This window comes from Microcaecilia unicolor, chromosome 8 (genome assembly GCF_901765095.1).
Source record: "Microcaecilia unicolor chromosome 8, aMicUni1.1, whole genome shotgun sequence".
Classification (NCBI taxonomy): domain Eukaryota; kingdom Metazoa; phylum Chordata; class Amphibia; order Gymnophiona; family Siphonopidae; genus Microcaecilia; species Microcaecilia unicolor.
Genome location: NC_044038.1, coordinates 246,087,829 through 246,108,764, shown reverse-complemented (window position 1 = coordinate 246,108,764; position 20,936 = coordinate 246,087,829). Strand labels below are relative to the sequence as shown.

General features: G+C 44.0%; 2 protein-coding genes across 2 annotated transcripts in view; one reads left to right on the top strand and one right to left on the bottom strand.

Annotated features, from left to right (window-relative positions):
* Nucleotides 1-20,936, bottom strand: part of LOC115475565 (poly [ADP-ribose] polymerase 2-like) — a 153,364-nt gene that overhangs the window by 74,783 nt on the left and 57,645 nt on the right. The window lies entirely within an intron of this gene.
* The window catches only part of RBPJL (recombination signal binding protein for immunoglobulin kappa J region like), a 40,116-nt gene continuing 24,644 nt past the window's right edge, over nucleotides 5,465-20,936 (top strand). The window contains exons 1-5 of the mRNA XM_030211390.1: nucleotides 5,465-5,479; nucleotides 11,388-11,496; nucleotides 13,288-13,413; nucleotides 16,281-16,351; nucleotides 19,577-19,692. Of these exons, the coding sequence (XP_030067250.1) occupies nucleotides 13,304-13,413; nucleotides 16,281-16,351; nucleotides 19,577-19,692 (297 nt within the window). The 5' untranslated portion in view covers nucleotides 5,465-5,479; nucleotides 11,388-11,496; nucleotides 13,288-13,303. The remainder of the gene's footprint in view (nucleotides 5,480-11,387; nucleotides 11,497-13,287; nucleotides 13,414-16,280; nucleotides 16,352-19,576; nucleotides 19,693-20,936) is intronic.

Sequence of the window (20,936 nt, the reverse complement as noted above, 5' to 3'; positions counted from 1 at the left end):
ATATCTTTATCACAATTCACCCCTCAGTGTACTGGTCACATAACATTTAACTAGTCACTGCACTATCTGATGATTTTCGGGGGGGGGGTGCAGGTGTCATTAGTCTAGGTGGACAGAGCTACCTGGATGGCAGTATCCATTTCACGTGGCCCATCCTCCTCTGCTAATTTATTAGTCATGTAAATTAAGTCAAGCTGCTGAAATAGAAGGTTATCCAGGTAACTTTAATTTGATCTTTTCAGCATGCAGATTTAGCCTGTTAATTCGCTGAATATCTAGTTAAGTTTTATCTGGCTAAAATTCAAATGTGTCTGAACCTCTGCCCCTCTGTTTCTGGGGCTGATGCCCAAGGTTGTCATGAGCGTAACCGTGCAGTATGCTTATGTTACTTTCCAAGCTGTGTAGATGATGGTTAAGCTCTGGTGTTAACTCCCATAGAAGACAAGGCTGTAATACTACCTTACACTACATGGTCATAAGGCCATTAATAATTCTGCTGTATGCACAGAAGGAAACTGTGGCTTTATACGTGCACATGAGAGAAATTTTGCATTGGGCCAGGGCTGTGTTGAAAGTTAGTCAATACCCTCTCCTATCCTGTGTGTCCTCTGTCCCTTATAGCTTTCTGTGTCAGTGGTGTCTAATAGGACTCTAGGGTGCACCATCCCCCACCCAACCTGACCTGATCCATTCCCTACTACTTAAACACATATGTGTGTAGTGGAGTGGAACAGGTAGACATGGATCGCTTGTTTACTCTTTCCAAAAATACTAGGACTAGGGGGCATGTAATGAAGCTACAAAGTAGTAAATTCAAAACGAATCGGAGAAGGTATTTCTTTACTCAGCGTGTAATTAAATGCTGGAATTCGTTGCCAGAGAATGTAGTAAAAGCAGTTAGCTTAGCAAGGCTTAAGAGAGGTTTGGATGGCTTTCTAAAAGAAAAGTCCATAGACCATTATTAAAATGGCCTTGGGGAAAACCCACTGCCTATTTCTAGGATAAGCAGCATAAAATGTTTGGGATCTTTGCTCTGTCCCAGTATGGCAATACTTATGGACCTGGCATGATTTCCCTTCTCTCCTCTGCCTCTTTTAAAGAAAACAAAAAAATTCCCCGGGGGTTAGAGGCACCTCTGCAGCCAACATGGCCTCCCATTCTACCCACCTGACACCATTTCCTGGTGTCTAGTGGCACCTCGCCCCGGTCACACCTTAAGAGGTAGGAGTGATATCCATAATGACTCTGCACAGTGCATCCCAGGAGGTATTGTGAAGGTCTGGGCAAGGCCATTTTCCAAGAGGATGACAGCAGAAGTAAGAGTGAGTGGGTATCTATCGTGCCTCCCTCTTTCTAGGTATTCTGGGGAGGGGGATGGGTAAGGGTGCTGCTACACTGCAGGAATTTTTTTTTTTTTTACATACTATAAAGGCCAACGGGTCCTACTAGAATATCAGGGGTGGTTAATGTTTTGGGGGCAGTTTGAGAGGGAAGGGCCCACTTGATTATCAGGGCTATCTAATGTTGGAATAGTGGATGGATCAAGGGGACCCATTCAAGTGTCAGGAATATATATGTATTTTTTAAAATTTACTACTACTATTTAACATTTCTAGAGCGCTACTAGGGTTACGCAGCGCTGTACAATTCAACATAGAAGGACAGTCCCTGCTCAAAGAGCTTACAATCTAAAGGACAAATGTACAGTCAGTCAAGTAGTAGAAGTAGTACTTTTTTAAATTTAGGAGCAGCAGTGTTGGGTCAGGGAAGCCATTAGCCTACGTGAAATTTTTTTTCCTTGAAATTTAGGTCAACGGTTTTAGTCTCATCAGGTTTGGGGTGGAGGTTCTGAGAGCGGGACTCATGCAGACCGCTGGTGACTTTTTTGGATTTAAATCTCAGCTGTCCTGTCGGTGTTTGAATGTAATATCCAGCTTGTCTGTCTTTCCATGTGCTGTTTTGTCTCTCTTGTGAGAGCTCCTACCCTGTGTTCTCGCAGAAGCAGCTGTACTTCACCCTGAGCTAGAGTAATCCAGTCAGCAGCTATTTTGCACCCCTGAGCCCTAGTGTTACAGGCGGCAGTCCACTCTGCTGTATCATAAGCCAGGCAGCGGCTCGGCACCTGGAGATACAGTCAGCAGTGCATGCCGTTACATTATAAACCAGGCAGATGCTCGGCACCGTGTGAGAAATAGTGTAAAGGTTCACTGCTTGGAGAGCCCTCAGCAGCAAAGCAGTGCTCCTCTGGCAGGATGCTAACTGACCTCCTGGCTTCTCCACACCTTTTTTTTGTTTTGTTTTCTTATGTGTGTGTATAGGAGATGAGATATTGGGGGCTGGAGCCATAGGTTTTCCAGCTATTGGGATGCTGGGATTCTTTGCAGATGGGAGGGTAGTGGTGAAATCAGCTTGGGAACTCCATCTGCACTAAATCATAAGAACTGACATTCAGAGTCAGACCAAAGGTCCATCAAACCCAGTGGCCAATCGGACCTGGCAGGATCCCAAAAAGCATTTAACTGATTTATTTATTTCACTTGATATTCCACTATTCATTAGAAAACAGACACAAACAATAAATCAAGAAAAGAAAAGAATCCACTATATTTAGAGAAAATGGGGCAATCTATAGTGAATGATTAGAAGAACACAGGGAGATAGGGGGTGACACAGGGATGGGGGGGGGGGGGATAGCCAGATGAAATCACACAGGGAGATTAGGGAGGCAGACAGAGACATACGGGGAGTCACAGGGAGATAGGGAGACATAGAGGGGGTCACACTGAGAGATAGGGAGACCCCCAGGGAGATAGGCAGATAGGGGGACACTCAGGGAGATAGGTGGACACACAGGGAGGAATCATGGGAGATAGGAAGGCAGATGGGAGACACACAGAGGAATCATGGGAGATAGGGGGACACACAGGGAGATAGGTGGACACACACGGAGGAACCATGGGAGATAGGAAGGCAGATGGGAGACACACAGAGGAATCATGGGAGATAGGGGGACACACAGGGAGATAGGTGGACACACACGGAGGAACCATGGGAGATAGGAAGGCAGATGGGAGACACAGAGGAATCATGGGAGATAGGGGGACACACAGGGAGATAGGTGGACACACACGGAGGAACCATGGGAGATAGGAAGGCAGATGGGAGACACACAGAGGAATCATGGGAGATAGGGGAACACCCAGGGAGATAGGTGGACACACACGGAGGAACCATGGGAGATAGGAAGGCAGATGGGAGACACACAGAGGAATCATGGGAGATAGGGGGACACACAGGGAGATAGGTGGACACACACGGAGGAACCATGGGAGATAGGAAGGCAGATGGGAGACACACAGAGGAATCATGGGAGATAGGGGGACACACAGGGAGATAGGTGGACACACACGGAGGAACCATGGGAGATAGGAAGGCAGATGGGAGACACACAGAGGAATCATGGGAGATAGGGGGACACACAGGGAGATAGGTGGACACACACGGAGGAACCATGGGAGATAGGAAGGCAGATGGGAGACACACAGAGGAATCATGGGAGATAGGGGGACACACAGGGAGATAGGTGGACACACACGGAGGAACCATGGGAGATAGGAAGGCAGATGGGAGACACACAGAGGAATCATGGGAGATAGGGGGACACACAGGGAGATAGGCAGACCAGCACTGAGACACTGTCTTTCCCCATAGATAACTAATGGCTTTCCAAACCTACCTTATAATAATGAGAGACTTTGGGGTACGATCAGTAGAGATTGCTAAAAGCTCAGCACCAAAACCCTGGCATGAATGTTGTCTTCTAAATGCAGCAGCTGGTTGTGGAAATGCAACTGTTCCATAAAGTGCGTAAGGTTAGTTGGATTCCCCCTCCCCCATTAACACCCCCTTCGCAGTCTGCGTGAGAGACAGGTGCTCAGGTCACAGCGCAGAAGCGTAAGTCAGTTACATGCGCAGCAGCTGGTACTTCTTAATTGGAGGGAAGAACCAATAATTGCCTTAAGTGTCAATTTTACAGCCGTTAATTATGTTACATGTTTAACTGACCCCTCTTCTATAACCAGCTGCACAATGCGATGCCCCACTGTAGGTGCCGTTGGTAGAATTTGGGAGTATGTGAGACGTCAAAGATCACGAGGAGCGTTAGTGACTTCCCTCATTCTCAGTCCATTGCATTAACTGCTGGGCTACTTCCTTCCCTGGTCATTTTGATTGCAATCCACTTTGTTTTTTTTCAAGGGAAAAGCAGGTAATAACACTAAATATATAAGAAGTGAAGAATGAGGAACATTTTTTAAAGAATTTATGAAACTCCCCTAAGTTTCCCTACGAGAGGATTATAGGGAACCTTCTGCCCTAACCGTGAGGACTAACTTTGTCAGCTTTTCTTTGCAACCCTGTCTTCACATTGGCAGGAGATGTGTGGTTCCGGCTGGAGGCCTCTGATTACAGTGATGTGACTGTGTACAGCCTCCTTATCATGGTCTCACCTCATGTACACAGAGAGCTGTGGGAACTGGACACCTGCAGCACAGGTTAGCAAAGGAGGGTAACAGCCAGCAGACCTTGGAGACCTCACCCGAGTATCACCTGGCAGCTGAATGCTGACGACAGACTGTGCCACACACACAGTCCCTGGCAGTGACCTGCTCACTGCTTTCTTCCCCACCGAGGAGCAGAGGCAGGGATCTCAGAGAGGCAGACCACAGCCAAAGAACTAAGCCTAACCAGCTCTTTTTACTTCAAAATACAACCTTTTTCTCCTGCAACACAACAGTGTATGAACAGAGGCAGAAGTGAGCTCTTCAGAGCTGAAGAGACCAAACAGTTGCCAGTGACAAATACCACTGTGGACTGACTGTCCCACGTCCCCTTCGCTGAACAAAGCACCTCTGAGACTAACTGTGATATATAAGAACATAAGTCCATCAAGCCTAGCATCCTGTTTCCAACAGTGGCCAATCCAGGTCGCAAGTACCTGGCAAGATCCCAAAACAGTACAATACTCTATGGATATCACTGACTGAATCACCAATACGGACTGACTGACCCACGTACCCTGTGGATATCATTGACTGAATCACCAATACGGACTGACTGACCCACGTACCCTGTGGATATCACTGACCTGAATCACCAATATGGACTGACTGACCCACGTACCCTGTGGATATCACTGACTGAATCACCAATACGGACTGACTGACCCACGTACCCTGTGGATATCACTGACCTGAATCACCAATATGGACTGACTGACCCACGTACCCTGTGGATATCACTGACTGAATCACCAATACGGACTGACTGACCCACGTACCCTGTGGATATCACTGACCTGAACCACCAATACGGACTGACTGACCCACGTACCCTGTGGATATCACTGACCTGAACCACCACTGTGGTCTGACTGTGTTAGAGCCAGACACTATGGAGAAGCCAGAGCAGGAGAAACAGCGTAAGTAGAGAAAACGCTATATCATTTACTATATGCAGTAACAGCTGTTACACATTTCTGTTTCCTCAAAGCAATGTGTCAGAATCATAAAGCCCTCGTCTGCAATGGTTTGTGCCTTCTCAGCTCTCAGCATTTATACTTGAGGATTATTTTTATTGTAGATTGTCTGGAACCTCCGAACTGGCCAATTATATTTACAGCAGATCAGTAGGCAGCTGCCTTTTGGACCAAAGTTCAGGCATCTCTTTCTAGTTGTCATGATCACTCAGTGGACTCACTACCCACCTCCAGATGATATTTCTACCCCTGGTACTATATCTACTTTTACTTCCCCTGTAGTGTTGTTTTGCATTCCTCAACATCTCCAATCGCTACCCCATTGCTGAAGTGTTTTCTCCCTTATTTTCTTTCAACAGTTACCGCCGGCCTACGTGAGGACCAGGTTCCCCCACAGTGAAAAGGTTGCCTCAGTCTTCCTGCATCTGAAGAATGAAAACCTGACATGTGGAGGCTAATTTTCAAAGCATATAGACTTAGAAAGTTACATAGGCTACTTTGAAAATGAGCACTTTGATGTCGCAAACTATTGGCCAATTTCTGCTCATCCTTTCCTTTTGAAGGTTGCAGAAAAATTAGTAGTTGATCAACTCTGTGGAGTCAGTCAATGCTTTACACTTCATCTTCCAGTACTGTGACTTCACTGCTTGCTCTCTCAGACTTTATTCAATTGAACTTTGATGTTATTCTTATCTCTCTTAGTTAAGCAATTCTATTCTTCTCCAGCGCGTCATTCCTTTGCCTCCGCTTCAGCCCTACTTCCATTGTGGTAACCCTAAGGATGTACCCTGGGTCCTGTCTCATTTAATATTTTTCTACTCCCTCTAGCAATTATTCACTCTTTTGGTTTTGCTGTTCTCATGTTTACAGATGATATCCAACTACTTCTGATTGACTCATCTGATGCCGTTTTTTTTCTTCGGATGTTTCCTCTTGTTTAGACAAGATAACTACCTGGCTTGATCTGAATGGTGTGAAATGAAATCCTCTCAAATGTGAATATATGACCTTCTGAATAGGTAAACTCCTGCTGTCCCTGAGCTCGCTACAATTTCCTTGAGGGAGTCTTTGAAGGTGTTAGTGGTCATCCTAGACAGTCGCATAACTTTTCTTTATGCATTTCTGAAACTGTTGGGAAACTGTTGCCCTCTGACTGATAGGAAATCTCTCTGCCTTCTCCTTCACTCATTAGTTTCAGCTCGTATTGATTATTGCAATTCTATTTTATATTAAATCTGTTTTTATTAAATAAATCCATATACAAACAAAATGCAATACATTCTCAAGATTCATAACTTTTTGAAAACAAATCTAACTTCTATTTTCTCCCCCCTCACCGCAATTGCAAAAACAATTCCAATACTAATTCAACCCCACCCTCCTCATAAGTACATTACATAAGTATTGCCACACTGGGTCAGACCAAAGGTCCATGAAGCCCAGCATCTTTTTTCCAACAATGGCCAATCCAGGTCACAAATACCTGGCAGAAACCCAAACAGTAGCAACATTCCATGTAGAACCCCAAACAGTAGCAAGATTCTAGAATTCTGAAGAATAACAAGATTCCATGCAGAATTTCAAAGTGTAGCAACATTTCATATAGAACCCCAAAGAGTAGCAAGATTCCATTCAGAATCCCAAGTACATAAGTACATAAATATTGCCACACTGGGCCAGATCAAAGATCCATCAAGCCCAGCAGCCTGTTTCCAACAGTAACCAATCCAGGTCACAAATACCTGGCAGAAACCCAAACAGTAGCAACATTCCATGTAGAACCCCAAACAGTAGCAAGATTCTAGAATTCTAAAGAATAACAAGATTTCATGCAGAATTTCAAAGTGTAGCAACATTTCATATAGAACCCCAAAGAGTAGCAAGATTCCATTCAGAATCCCAAGTACATAAGTACATAAATATTGCCACACTGGGCCAGATCAAAGGTCCATCAAGCCCAGCAGCCTGTTTCCAACAGTAACCAATCCAGGTCACAAATACCTGGCAGAAACCCAAACAGTAGCAACATTCCATGTAGAACCCCAAACAGTAGCAAGATTCTAGAATTCTGAAGAATAACAAGATTCCATGCAGAATTTCAAAGTGTAGCAACATTTCATATAGAACCCCAAAGAGTAGCAAGATTCCATTCAGAATCCCAAGTACATAAGTATTGCAACACTGGGTCAGACCAAAGATGCTGCTTATCCAAGAAATACTTGATCGGGAAGTCTTATACAATCGTGGGGGTTCTTTCTTTCTCTCTCCTTACCACCAAGAATGGCCACTCTATCACGACAAATATAATCATAGACCTTCCCAGCCACCTCCTTTTTCTTATGATTACTTTCTATTTACTTTTTTTCTTTTTTCTGATAATATTACTTAATATATGGGAGGAGCCTACACCTCACTCTGTCTCTACTTATATTGCACTGTGTGTATTGTACTGTACTGATATGTCTGCACTGGATCAATTATGCTAGGTTATGCATTATTTGGATAGAATAAGCACAGCCTGCGAAAATGTTTAAAGCTCAATCCTAGCGGAGGAGTGTACAGTACAATATAAGTTGAGACAGAGTGAGGTGTAGGCCCCTCCCATATATTAAGTAATAGTATCAGAAAAAAGAAAAAAAGTAAATATAAAGTAGTCATAAGAAAAAGGAGGTGGCTGGGAAGGTCTATGATTATATTTGTCATGATAGAGGGGTGCGCCATGGTGGTAAAGAGAGAGAAAGAACGAAATCCCACAACTGTATGAGACTTCCCGATCAAGTAGTGCTGGTACACAAGACGTTTTCCACCTATTAAAGCAAGATATATTGGATATAATTGTTGTGGAATTTTGCCATATTTTGGGATCATATCCAAGAAATAAGCAGTGGATTTTCCCCCAAGTCAATTTAAGAATGGTCTATGGACTTTTTCTTTAGGAAGCCGTCCAGACCTTTTTAAAACCCCGCTAAGCTAACTGCCTTTACTATATTCTCTGGCAACGAATTCCAGAGTAATTACACGTTGAGTGAAGAAATATTTTCTCCAATTCTCCAATTTACTGCTTTGTAGCTTCATCGCATGCCCCCTGGTCCTAGTATTTTTGGAAAGAGTAAACAAATCATTCACGTCTACCCGTTCCACTCTACTGATTATTTTATAGACCTCTATCATATCTCCCTTCAGCTGTCTTTTCTCCAAGCTGAAGAGCCCTAGACACTTCAGCCTTTCCTCATAGGGAAGTCGTCCCATCCCCTTTATCATTTTCGTCACCCTTCTCTGCACCTTTTCTAATTCCACTATATCTATTTTCAGATGTGGTGACCAGAATTGAACACAATATTCGAGGTGCAGTCTTCCTCAATCGCAACTTCATCACTTTCAGATTGTTCAAAACACCTCAATAAAAGTACCTTCTGGAGCAAAAAAGGTACGATAGGGTTTCACCTCTTTTGTCTAAAGAGCATTGGCTTCCAGTAAATTATAGGATACCTTTCAAAATTCTTATTTTGACTCATACTGGTCTTCCTTCATTTTTATATAACTCTTACCCCTTATGTACCATCAAAATCCTTGCGTTCTTCACAGCAACACCTGCTGGTTTTACCTGCCCATATGAAGATACATCTAGATCTAACGTACCATTCTTATTTTCAGGTCATTTCTCCTCTGTTGTGGATCAGTCTTCCATTTTTATATTCATAAGTACATAAGTAATGCCATACTGGGAAAAGACCAAAGGCCCATCAAGCCCAGCATCCTGTCCCCGACAGCGGCCAATCTAGGTCAAGGGCACCTGGCAGCTTCCCAAACGTACAAACATTCTATACAAGTTATTCCCGAAATTGTGGATTTTTCCCAAGTCCATTTAGTAGCGGTCTATGGACTTGTCCTTTAGGAAACCATCCAACCCCTTTTTAAACTCTGCCAAGCTAACCGCCTTCACTACGTTCTCTGGCAACGAATTCCAGAGTTTAATTACGCGTTGGGTGAAGAAACATTTTCTCCGATTTGTTTTAAATTTACTACACTGTAGTTTCATCGCATGCCCCCTAGTCCTAGTATTTTTGGAAAGCTTGAACAGACGCTTCACATCCACCTGTTCCACTCCACTCATTATTTTATATACCTCTATCATGTCTCCCCTCAGCCGTCTCTTCTCCAAGCTGAAAAGCCCTAGCCTCCTTAATCTTTCTTCATAGGGAAGTCATCCCATCCCCACTATCATTTTAGTCGCCCTTCGCTGCACCTTTTCCAATTCCACTATATCTTTCTTGAGATGCGGCGACCAGAATTGAACACAATACTCAAGGTGCGGTCGCACCATGGAGCGATACAACGGCATTATAACATCCTCACCCCTGTTTTCCATACCTTTCCTAATAATACCCAACATTCTATTCGCTTTCCTAGCCGCAGCAGCACACTGAGCAGAAGGTTTCAGTGTATTCGTTCTGAGGCTTCTTACAACCCATTTAAAATGGGGTAAAAAAAACTATTACCATAATCCAGGCATTTTCTCCTATTGGATACTTTAGCTGACTGTGTTGATGTCGGAGCTGTGTGTTTTGCCCCCTTCACTTTTTGAGGTTTGCAATGCCATATGTTTCTCCCCTTTTTTCTTAATGAACTGTGTCTTTACAGTGCATTGGATTATTCAAAGCAAAACAAAAGGGCCCCCACTTGGAATACTGCGTTCAGCTTTGGAGGCCATTTCTCACGAAGGACATAAAGTCTTGCAGCGGTTCAGAAGAAGGTGACAAAAATGATATGGGGTTTACACCAAAAACAAATGAGAAGAGACTTGAAGTCCTGAATTCGTATATCCTAGAGGAAAAGAGAGACAGGGAGATACGATGCAAATATTCGAAAGGTATTAATATAGAAACAAATCTTTTCCAGAGACAGGGAAATGATAGAAGTGAGGCTGCAGAGTGGTAGACTTAGGAGAAAAGACCTTTTCATGGAGAGGGTGGTGTGACAATCCCGACACAGGAAGAGGAGGGAACCAAAGCAAAACTTAAGTCACCTTCACAATTCAAAAAAGGCGCCTAGATGGATAACGCAGGTCTTTATCTGCCATATTGACTGTGTTGCTATATGCAGATATGTAGGAAGGGGGAACAGACAATCTTTAAACAACCCATTTGCCAGGAGAAATGTGTGTGTGTGTATGCCATATATATATTTATTTCTATATCTGTAAAGTGTATCGATATCTATCTGTGTTAAGTTTGATGTCCAATTAAGTGTTGTTTGTAGGCTTGTTGTAAGATGGTCATGACTGTAAATCTTAAGCAAGTGTGTGTGGTTTATTTTTTTTTGGGGGGGGGGGGAGCTAATGGTCTAAGGACCTGAAAATTAATGGGGGTGGGTGAGGAGGTGCTCTGTAAGGCTTCAGATTTCTCTAGAGTGACTAATGCTCTTGTACCAGTCCTATTCTTGCCGTCCAACTTTCTTCCTCCTCCCTCAATTGCTGTGTGTGATGAGTCTCTTACGTCTCATTATCCTGTCTCCCCACTCTGCCTGTTATATGTGCTGAGATTTCCCATCTCTCCTCCTCTCCCCCATCTTTCCTTCTCCACTCCTAGTTTCTAGACTTCTCACTCTCTTTCCCCCTTACTTGGAGTATTGTGTTAAGAATCTAACTGGGGTGTGATGAGTTTCTTAGGTCTCGCTATCCTGCCCTTCCCCTGCCTGCTATATGTGTTGAAATTTCCCATCTCTCCTACCCCCCTTCTTTCCTCCTCCACTCCCAGTTGCTGAGCTTCTCCCTCTCTTTCCCCCTTGCTTGTAATATTGTATTAGGAGTCTAGCTGCCGTGTGATGAGTTCATTCGGTTCTCTCCCTGCAGTTGTGCTGCTCCGGGCTTGGAGCCCTCACTGTCCCCAGGGATCTCTCGCTCACCTCAGCCACTTCCAGAGCTCCGATGACTGTCTGATCGCCTCCTCCTGCTGCTTCAGGTACAATAAGTCCAGCCATCACTGCCCCCCCCCCCCCCCCCCAAGATTCAGCTCCACTGAGTTTGGTTCTGTGCGTTGTGTGCTGAACCCAGGTGATCAACTGTCCACAATGTGCATGACCATAATACATGAGAAGTGCAGAGCAGGCTTTAGGGGCGCAGGGGCCCTCTCCCCCCCCCCCCCCATGTCACTGGGTAGAGCAGTGAACAGAGCATTTTGTCTCTCTGTTAGTCATGGGACTCTCTGTTCTTTAAATCCTAAAATGATGCTAGGCTTATATCAGGTTCCCAACATCTGAACAGTGTCCTCTGGGTGCAAGGAAAAGGAAGGAGAGGACCAGCGGACCACAGACCGGAAGCAAGAGCAGCCAAGAGACGGCAGGGTGTTTCTGAGGAGGAAGAGGCATCTTTTAAATTTCCACTGCAGCTCCTTGTGGCTCTGGGCAAGTCACTTAACCCTCCATTGCCCCAGTACCTGTAAATAATTAAGAGATCATTTTAAGTTGCTACTTTAATTGCTGTTTTTGTTGAGATTTTGGACTGTGATATGATTTTGAATCTGGACCGGTCAGTCTTGAGGTTTCTCTTCTTTCATTTATTCAGATGGATTATTCTAGTGGTGCTCTTTTACTAAAGCTCAGCACACTGAAAGGCTCCAATAACTGAGAATATTGTTCCGTAGTTGATGTTTTGATCGTGTTTTCCAATGAATGACCAGTCAATGCTCTGAAACTGAATATTGAGAAGAATTCCAACCCTAAAACAGGTCCAGTTATTAACACTGTGCCTATTCCTTTGACTACATCAATTCATAGTCCCAGACTCATTTTTAGATTATTCAAGTAGTTAAAACTTTGGTTACTTCTATAATGGATGTAATTAAAAAATTCATGCATTAACTATTGACACACTCTATAGAATTAACCCCATAATATCGAGTAGAATCAAGTTTAATGTTCCAAACGCTTTGTATAGTGAAAACTGTTAAGAAGGAACTGAACACTGGTTACATAGTGAATGATCAGGCATTCTGCAGGTCAAAGAGCTGACTTAACTGACCAGCAACTAATGATCCTGGCTTCTCTCGAAAGCAAAAGTCAGGAATTCCATAAAATTCTAACATACACCCAACATTCTTTCACGAATGGGACATCTGATGAAAACTGTGAACCGCACATCAGGCCTTCCTGTGTGAGTTCCATGAAAACAATGATTGATAGGTGCTCGTCATTGTCATACAGAGCTACCTCGGCAGGGAAGGTACATGGACGAATCCGCATCTACAAATGACCTACCCAAAAGTTTCACAAAAGTTGCATCTGCTCCAAAGTACCAGCAATGTTGGATGTGTTTGTCTCATTGAAGATTGTCACTAATATACGTATTATTTAAGATTCATCCATAAGTTCCAGTCTGAAGCCCTTTCATCAGTGTAGTTTGCTTATTTGAGGGGGGGGGGGGGGGGAAGGGAATAGAAATCACAATAGCAGTGGGGGTGGAGGGCTCATTTCAGCAGTAGGACCCACAACATCTGGGGGAAGGCAGCCTGCTCCCTGCGCCCACCCCAAACTACACTTATGTTCCATCTCCCTCCGTTCTCAGAGCACATCACATAATGGGTTTAAATAAAAGAAAATTGGGGACAAAATTGAACTTTGCGCAGGACCCTGTACTTGAGCGTCTGTGGCTCTGAGAGGCCCACCTGCACTTGTCACCCTTACTTGCTGTAGCCCTGAGAAAGGAATTGACCCTACTTACCCACCCCCCATGCTCTGTGCTCCTTTCTTTTCAGATCCAGCTCAGATCGAATGGATACGATGAGGGATGGTGTGTGCAGGTACCTGCAGTTTCCAGCAGATCAGACAGTTCTCATTTTGCATGCAAAGGTTGCCCAGAAATCTTACGGGAATGAAAAAAGGTAAGAATGATACTGTGAGGCAGTACCTGGTGTTTTGCCAACTGAATGCACCCACTCTCCCTTCAGTGCTGAATTGAAGAAAGTTAAGCACCAGGATACATAGTAAAATAGCAACATAGCAACTATGTTAAATTCAAAGCTAAAAATGAGCTGGCAGAGCTACTGTTATTGATTTGTAATTTATCCTTAAAATCGAGCGTGGTACCGGAAGATTGGAGGGTGGCCAATGTAACGCCGATATTTAAAAAGGTTCCAGAGGAGACCCTGGAAATTACAGACCAGTGAGTCTGACGTCAGTGCCGGGCAAAATGGTAGAGACTATTATCAAGAACAAAATTACAGAGCACATTCAAAAGCATGGACTAATGGGACAAAGTCAACATGGATTTAGTGAAGGGAAGTTTTGCCTCACCAATCTGCTGCATTTCTTTGAAGGGATAAACAAACATGTGGACAAAGGTGAGCCGGTTGATATTGTGTATCTAGATTTTCAGAAGGTGTTTGATAAGGTCCCTCATGAAAGACTACAGAGGAAATTAGAGGGACATGGGATCCGAGGTAGTGTCTTACTGTGGATTAAAAACTGGTTGAAAGATAGGAAAGCGAGCGTAGGACTAAAAGGTCAATATTTACAATGGAGAAAGGTAGTTAGTGGGGTCCCTCAGGGATCGTTGCTGGGACCTCTGCTTTTTAACATATTCATAAATGACCTACAGATGGGGGTAACTAGTGAGGTAATCAAATTTGCCGATTACACAAAGTTATTCAAAGTAGTCAAATCGTGGGAAGATTGTGGAAAAACTACAAGAGGACCTTACGAGACTGGGCGTCTAAATGGCAGATGATGTTTAATGTGAACAAGTGCAAAGTGATGCATGTGGGAAAGAGGAACCCAACTACATCATGCAAGGTTCAGCGTTGGGAGTCACGGACCGAGAAAGGGATCTAGGTGTCATCATTGATGATACGTTGAAAACGTCTGCTCAATGTGCTGCTGCAGCTAGGAAAGCAAATAGAATGTTGGGTATCATTAGGAAAGGGATTGAAAACAAAAATGAGGATATTATTCTGCCGTTGTATCGCTCCATGGTGCGACCGCACCTCGAGTATTGTGTTCAATTCTGGTCGCCGCACCTCAAAAAAGACATAGTGGAATTGGAAAAGGTGCAGAGAAGGGCGACAAAGATGATACAGGGGATGGGACGACTTCCCTATCAGGATAGGCTGAAGAGGCTGGGGCTCTTCAGCTTGGAGAAAAGGCGGCTGAGGGGAGATATGATAAAGGTCTATAAGATAATGAGTGGAATGGAACGGGTCGACGTGGCGCGTCTGTTTATGCTTTCCAAAAATACTAGGACAAGGGGGCATGCGATGAAGCTGCAGTGTGGTAAATTTAAAACGAATAGGAGGAAATATTTCTTCACTCAACGCGTAGTTAAACTCTGGAATTCGCTGCTGGAAAAGGTGATTAACTTAGCGGACTTCAAAAAAGGGTTGGACAGCTTCCTAGATGAAAAAGCCATAGAATGTTATTGAATGGACGAGGGAATAATACAGTATTTCTAGGATGGGCGGGACAAATTGCTTGTTATTTTGGCTGCTGGTGGTGACAGGGTGTTGGGCTCGATGGACCCTTGGTCTGTCCAAGCATGGCAATGCTTATGTACTTATGTACTTAAAACTAGTTTCTTGATGGATTCCTGCTGTGATTCTTATAAGAGTAACCATACTGGGTCAGACCAGGTGTCCATCTAGCCCAGTATCTTGCTTCCAACAGTGGCCAATCTAGGATCTAAGTACCTGCCAGAAACCCAATTATTAGCAAGATTTATGCTACCAATTCTGGGGCAAGCAGTGGCTTCCCCCATGTCTATCTCAATAACAAGCTATGGATTTTTACTCCAGAAACTTGTCCAAACCTTTTTTTAAACCCAGATATGCTAACAGGTGTTACCACATCCTCCAGCAGTGAATTCCAGAGCTTAACTATTCTTTGAGTGAAAAACTATTTCTTCCTAATTTCATTGAGTGTCCCCTAGTCTTTGTACCTAACCACCATTCTATTCAGGAAATCTGGACTGCCCCTACTTGACATTTCGCCCATTAGATTGTAAGCTCCTTGGAGCAGGGACTGTCCTTTTTTGTTAATCTGTACAGCGCTGCGTAACCCTAATAGCACTCTAGAAATGTTAAGTAGTAGTAGTAGTAGTGAGTGAAAAACTATTTCTTCCTAACTTCATTGAGTGTCCCCTAGTCTTTGTACTTTTTGATTGAGTTAAAAATTGATTCACTTTTACTCATAATACACCACTCAGGATTTTGTAGACTCCCCTCATCCGTCTCTTTTCCAAGCTGAAGAGCCCTAACCTCTTAGCCTTTCCTCATGTTAGAGGAGTTCCTTCCCCTTTATCATTCTGGCCGCTCTGCTTTGAACCTTTTCTAATTCCACTATATCTTTTCTAAGATACGGCAACCAGGACTGAATGCAATACTGAAGGTGAGGTCGCACCATGGAGCAATACAGAGGCATTATAGTATAATTGGTCTTATTTACGATCCCTTTCCTAATAATTCCCAGCATCATGTTGGCTTTTTTTGGCAGCCGCCACACATTACACTGGTGAAGACTATAAATGCACAGTGGTCTAAGGCTTTTCTTGATAAATATTACAGTTCCTTTTCTTATTGAATATTTGTAAACTACCGAGATGGCATTAATTGATAGGCATTATATCAAATGAAAAATAAATTTGGAAACCTAGTGAAAAGTCAGAATTAAATCCCATTACAAACAGTTGGTGACCCTGCTCGATTTAAAGCTTTCTTATTACTTTTAATTGTGAAAAGCCCTTTTTTTTCCCTTACAGGTTCTTCTGCCCCCCTCCTTGCATTTACCTCAGTGGTTCAGGATGGAAACTGAAGCAGGAGCAGTTTCAAGGTGAGAGGAGAGACGTTTAGCTCCATCTCTACCTGTTTTCAAATCTATGCTGAAAACCCACCTTTTCAATGCTGCTTTTGGCTCCTAGCCACAATTGCCCTCCCCTTGTCCCTTCCTTCCTTCTTACCCATTACTCTTCACCTATTACTTCATTACCCATTACTTTTCATCCCCCCCCCCCCCTCCGTATCTGTCTTGTCTGTCTGTATTATTTAGATTGTAAGCTCTTTTGAGCAGGGACTGTCTCTTTGTATCAGGTGTTCAGCACTGCGTGCGTCTGGTAGCGCTATACAAATGCTGCTAATAATAATAATAATAATAACAGGAGGTGGCTCAGACCCTCAGCTTAAGGTTCATGTAAAACATTGTTGCAGGAACTGCTTACCAATAACCCTTTGATCAGAACAAGATTATTTAACCTTCCACAAACTTTTAAAAACGTGGTTATTTGTGAAAATTTTAAATGGAGGTCCGTAATGTGTTATTACACTTTATGATGTTTTATTTTTTCTTTTCATTACTGTATTGTTTTTGCTGCTGGTTTATTTATTACTAGTAAAAAAAAAGGCCTGTTTCTGACAGAAATGAAACGGGCGCTAGCAAGGTTTTCCTCGGAGTGTGTATGCTTGAGAGACAGTCCTGCTTATAATCGAATGAGAAAAACGCCCAAGTTCCGACCTAAATCGGGAGATGGACGTTTATCTCACAAAAACGAATAAAGCGGTATAATCGAAAGCCGATTTTTGGACGTTTTCAACTGCAATCCGTCGCGGATGCGGACAAAGTTGATGGGGGCGTGTCAGAGGTGTGGCGAAGGCGGAACTGGGGCGTGGTTATCTGCCGAACAGAGATGGGCGCATTTCACCGATAATGGGAAAAAAGTATGCGTTTTTAGCTAGAATTTAGGACACTTTTCCTGGACCCTGTTTTTTCACGAATAAGGCCCCAAAAAGTGCCCTAAATGACCAGATGACCACTGGAGGGAATCGGGGATGACCTCCCCTGACTCCCCCAGTGGTCACTAACCCCCTCCCACCACAAAAAATGAAGTTTCTCAACTTTTTATTTTCACCCTCAAATGTCATACCCAGCTCCCTGACAGCAGTATGCAGGTCACTGGAGGAGTTGTTAGGGGGTGCAGTGGACTTCAGGCAGGTGGACCCAGGCCCATCCCCCCTACCTGTTACAATTGTGCTGCTTAATGCTTATTAGTCGTCCAACCCCCCCAAACCCACTGTACCCACATGTAGGTGCCCCCCTTCACCCCTTAGGGCTATAGTAATGGTGTAGACTTGTGGGCAGTGGGTTTTGAGGGGGATTTGGGGGGCTCAACACACAAGGGAAGGGTGCTATGCACCTGGGAGCTCTTTTACCTTTTTGTTTGGTTTTGTAAAAGTGCCCCCTAGGGTGCCCGGTTGATGTCCTGGCATGTGAGGGGGACCAGTGCACTACGAATCCTGGCCCCTCCCACGAACAAATGCCTTGGAGTTATTCGTTTTTGAGCTGGGCGCTTTCATTTTCCATTATCGCTGAAAAACAAAAACGCCCAGCTCACACATTGTTGAATAAAACATGGGCGTCTATTTTTTCCCAAAATACGGTTCGGTCCGCCCCTTCACGGACCCGTTCTTGGAGATAAACGCCCATGGAGATAGGCGTTTTCGTTCAATTATGCCCCTCAGTGTGTGTGAGAGATGGAGTGTGTATGTCAGAGAGAGAATGAGAGAGAGACAGAGTGTGTGTGTGTGTGTGTGTGTGTGTGAGAGAGAGAGACAGTGTGTGAGAGACAGAGTGACTGTGTGTGTGTGACAGAGAGATAGAGTGTGATAGAGAGTGTGTCAAAGAGAGTGTATGTGAGAGACAGTGAGTGTGTGCCCCCCCTCTCACAGGTCCCCCCTCCCAACCTCCACCTCTCTGGTCTCAGGACCCCCTCCCCACCTCCCTCTCCCCTGCCCCCCTCCAGCCATCTATGTCCAGCGACCCTCCTCTCCCCCTGCCCCCCCTGCAGCCACCCATGTCCAGCAACCCTCCCCCCCCCCCCACGCATCAAACCCCCTCGCCACCCGCCTCTCACGTCGCTGTGCTCCTCCAGGGTCTTACTCCAGGGGCAGTGACGTGGAGGCGAGAGGAGGAGCAGCTGCAGAGCCGACAGCCAATGCCTGATGGCTGTCTGCGGTGCCACGCTTGATGTTTAAAAACATTTATTGCTTTTTTGTCTTTTCGTAGCGGCCGCTGCTGCTCAACAGGAGAAGCAGCAGCGGCCGGACAGCGTTACCAGTGGCAGCTGCGGGTGGCAAGGGGGTTGATGTGCCGGGGGGGGGGGGCTTGGGTGATGCGCCGAGGGGGTGTTTGAGCGGCGCACTCACAGCTGATTCTCAAGCAAGGGGAGGAGTAGGGAAACCTGCGGAGCAAGTTACTTCGCGTGTTTCCCTACTCCTCCCCCTGCCTGGGAATCAGCTGTGAGTGATGTCAGCCTGACTACGGAGCCTAGCTCAGCAACTCCAGGAGCCATGGACACAGGCAGCTACTTTAGAACATTGGTGATGAGAGTTATTATATAGGATGTTAGAAAAAGCAGCTCAGTGGCAGCCTGTGAAAGTGGGATCAGGGAGGTGAATACTTCTTGTACAGTGCAATAGATTCTACTTGATTTCTGGCTTTTACTACATCCCTTCACAACAAAGGATCGTCTGTGTTTATCCCATGCATTGTTGAATTATGTTACTGCCATGATTTACATCTGGAAAGAGAAAGGGACTCGGAGGAGAATTGCTATGGCGGATCCCTAACAAATCCTGCCAGCCAGCGTCCTTATAACCAAAACTATGGCAGAATTCGAGTGTACTTAGTACAGATAAAGCAATGGGAGGGGTGATGGGGCAATAACTGGAGATTCAGTACAGTCTTTGGTGACCTGGTAGATAGGGGAAACTAGGCAGATTGGGAGAACTCAAATGGTGATTATTTATTTTCACATATATATAGACTGCTTAAATCAAAGCGGTTTACAATAAAAACAACCAATAAAATACAAAGAACCCCCCCAATAAAATATATACATCATTATATTATTTCAGGAACTTGCAGAAAAAACTGTGCCAATGCATATGCTCACTTTACGTAAATGATGCAGTGTTCAACAGCTGCGTAAACGGCAACATTTCAGCACATAATCTCAATTGACTAAATGTGATCAGCAATTGATGCTTATTTTGTTTTTTGCAGCTGGAGGAATGGAAGATCTGGGGTATAAGGTGTGTGGTTATATGGGACTGGATGGCATGGGTACCAGCCACACTGAAACGCAGAAACTGAGCTTTGAAGAGCAGGCAGACTGTAAGGTAAATCCCTGACTGTTTGCAGAACAGATCAATCAGTATCAGAAGAGATGAAAGCTAGGCTTTCCTTGGAAACTGAGAAGATAAGAATTCAGCTTTCATACGGTGGACACATAACGTAAAGAGAGAGATTATTGGAGAAAGACATCATGTTTGAGAAGGGTGAAGGTCAATGCAAACGATTATATTTTACAGTTTTTTTTTTGTTTTTTGTTTTTTATATTCAACAATTTTTATTGAGAATGAAATTACAAAAGAATAATATTGCAGAGATACATTTAACATTGATAACATATTTCCACTACTTCAGCTTGTGCAACACATATCTATATTTTACAGTTTAGGTTGATGAAATTTGATCCACCAATGCGATCACAGTGGTTTACAATAATTAAAACATATAAAGAGAAAAGAACGCCATTCAAAACAGGACAGCACAAGCACAACAGATTTTTATTTTTTATTTGTCATTTGTATCCCACATTTTCCCACCTATTTGCAGGCTCAATGTGGCTTACATAGTACCGTAAAAGCGTTCGTCAATCCAGTAGAGAACAAGTACAAAATGGTGTTATGGTCAATAAGGTTCATGTGTTACAGACACATTGGGGAATCGTAGAGAGGAAGAGTTAGGTAGTAACCAATTGCGAGCTTTGGTTTTGTTGTGTTGCAGGGTTCAGGCATTTATGTTGGGTGGGTAGGGTATTTCTTTTGAACAGGTTGGTTTTCAGTAATTTCCAGAAGTTTCATCACCCCATTCATAAAACAGTATGAGGCCCTTTTACTATGGCACGGGTAGCGTGTACCAAATCGACACTACCACTGGGCTTGCACATGCATCTGTTTACGCTTTCCAAAAATACTAGGACGATGGTGCATGAGATGAAGCTACAAAGTAGTAAATTTAAAACAAATCGGAGAAAATGTTTCTTCATTCAACGTGTAATTAAACTCTGGAATTCATTGCCAGAGAGTGTGGTAAAGGCGGTTAGCTTAGCAGAGTTTAAAAAAGGTTTGGACGGCTCCCTAAAGGAAAAGTCCATAGACCATTATTAAAAGGGACGGGGAAAATCCACTATTTCTGGTCTAAGTAGCATAAAATGTTTTGTACTTTTTTTGGATCTTGACCTGGATTGGCCACTGTTGGAAACAGAATTACATAAGTACATGCCATACTGGGACAGACCAAAGGTCCATCAAGCCCAGAATCCTGAGTTTGGCATGCGCCAAATCCAGCGGTAGAAAAG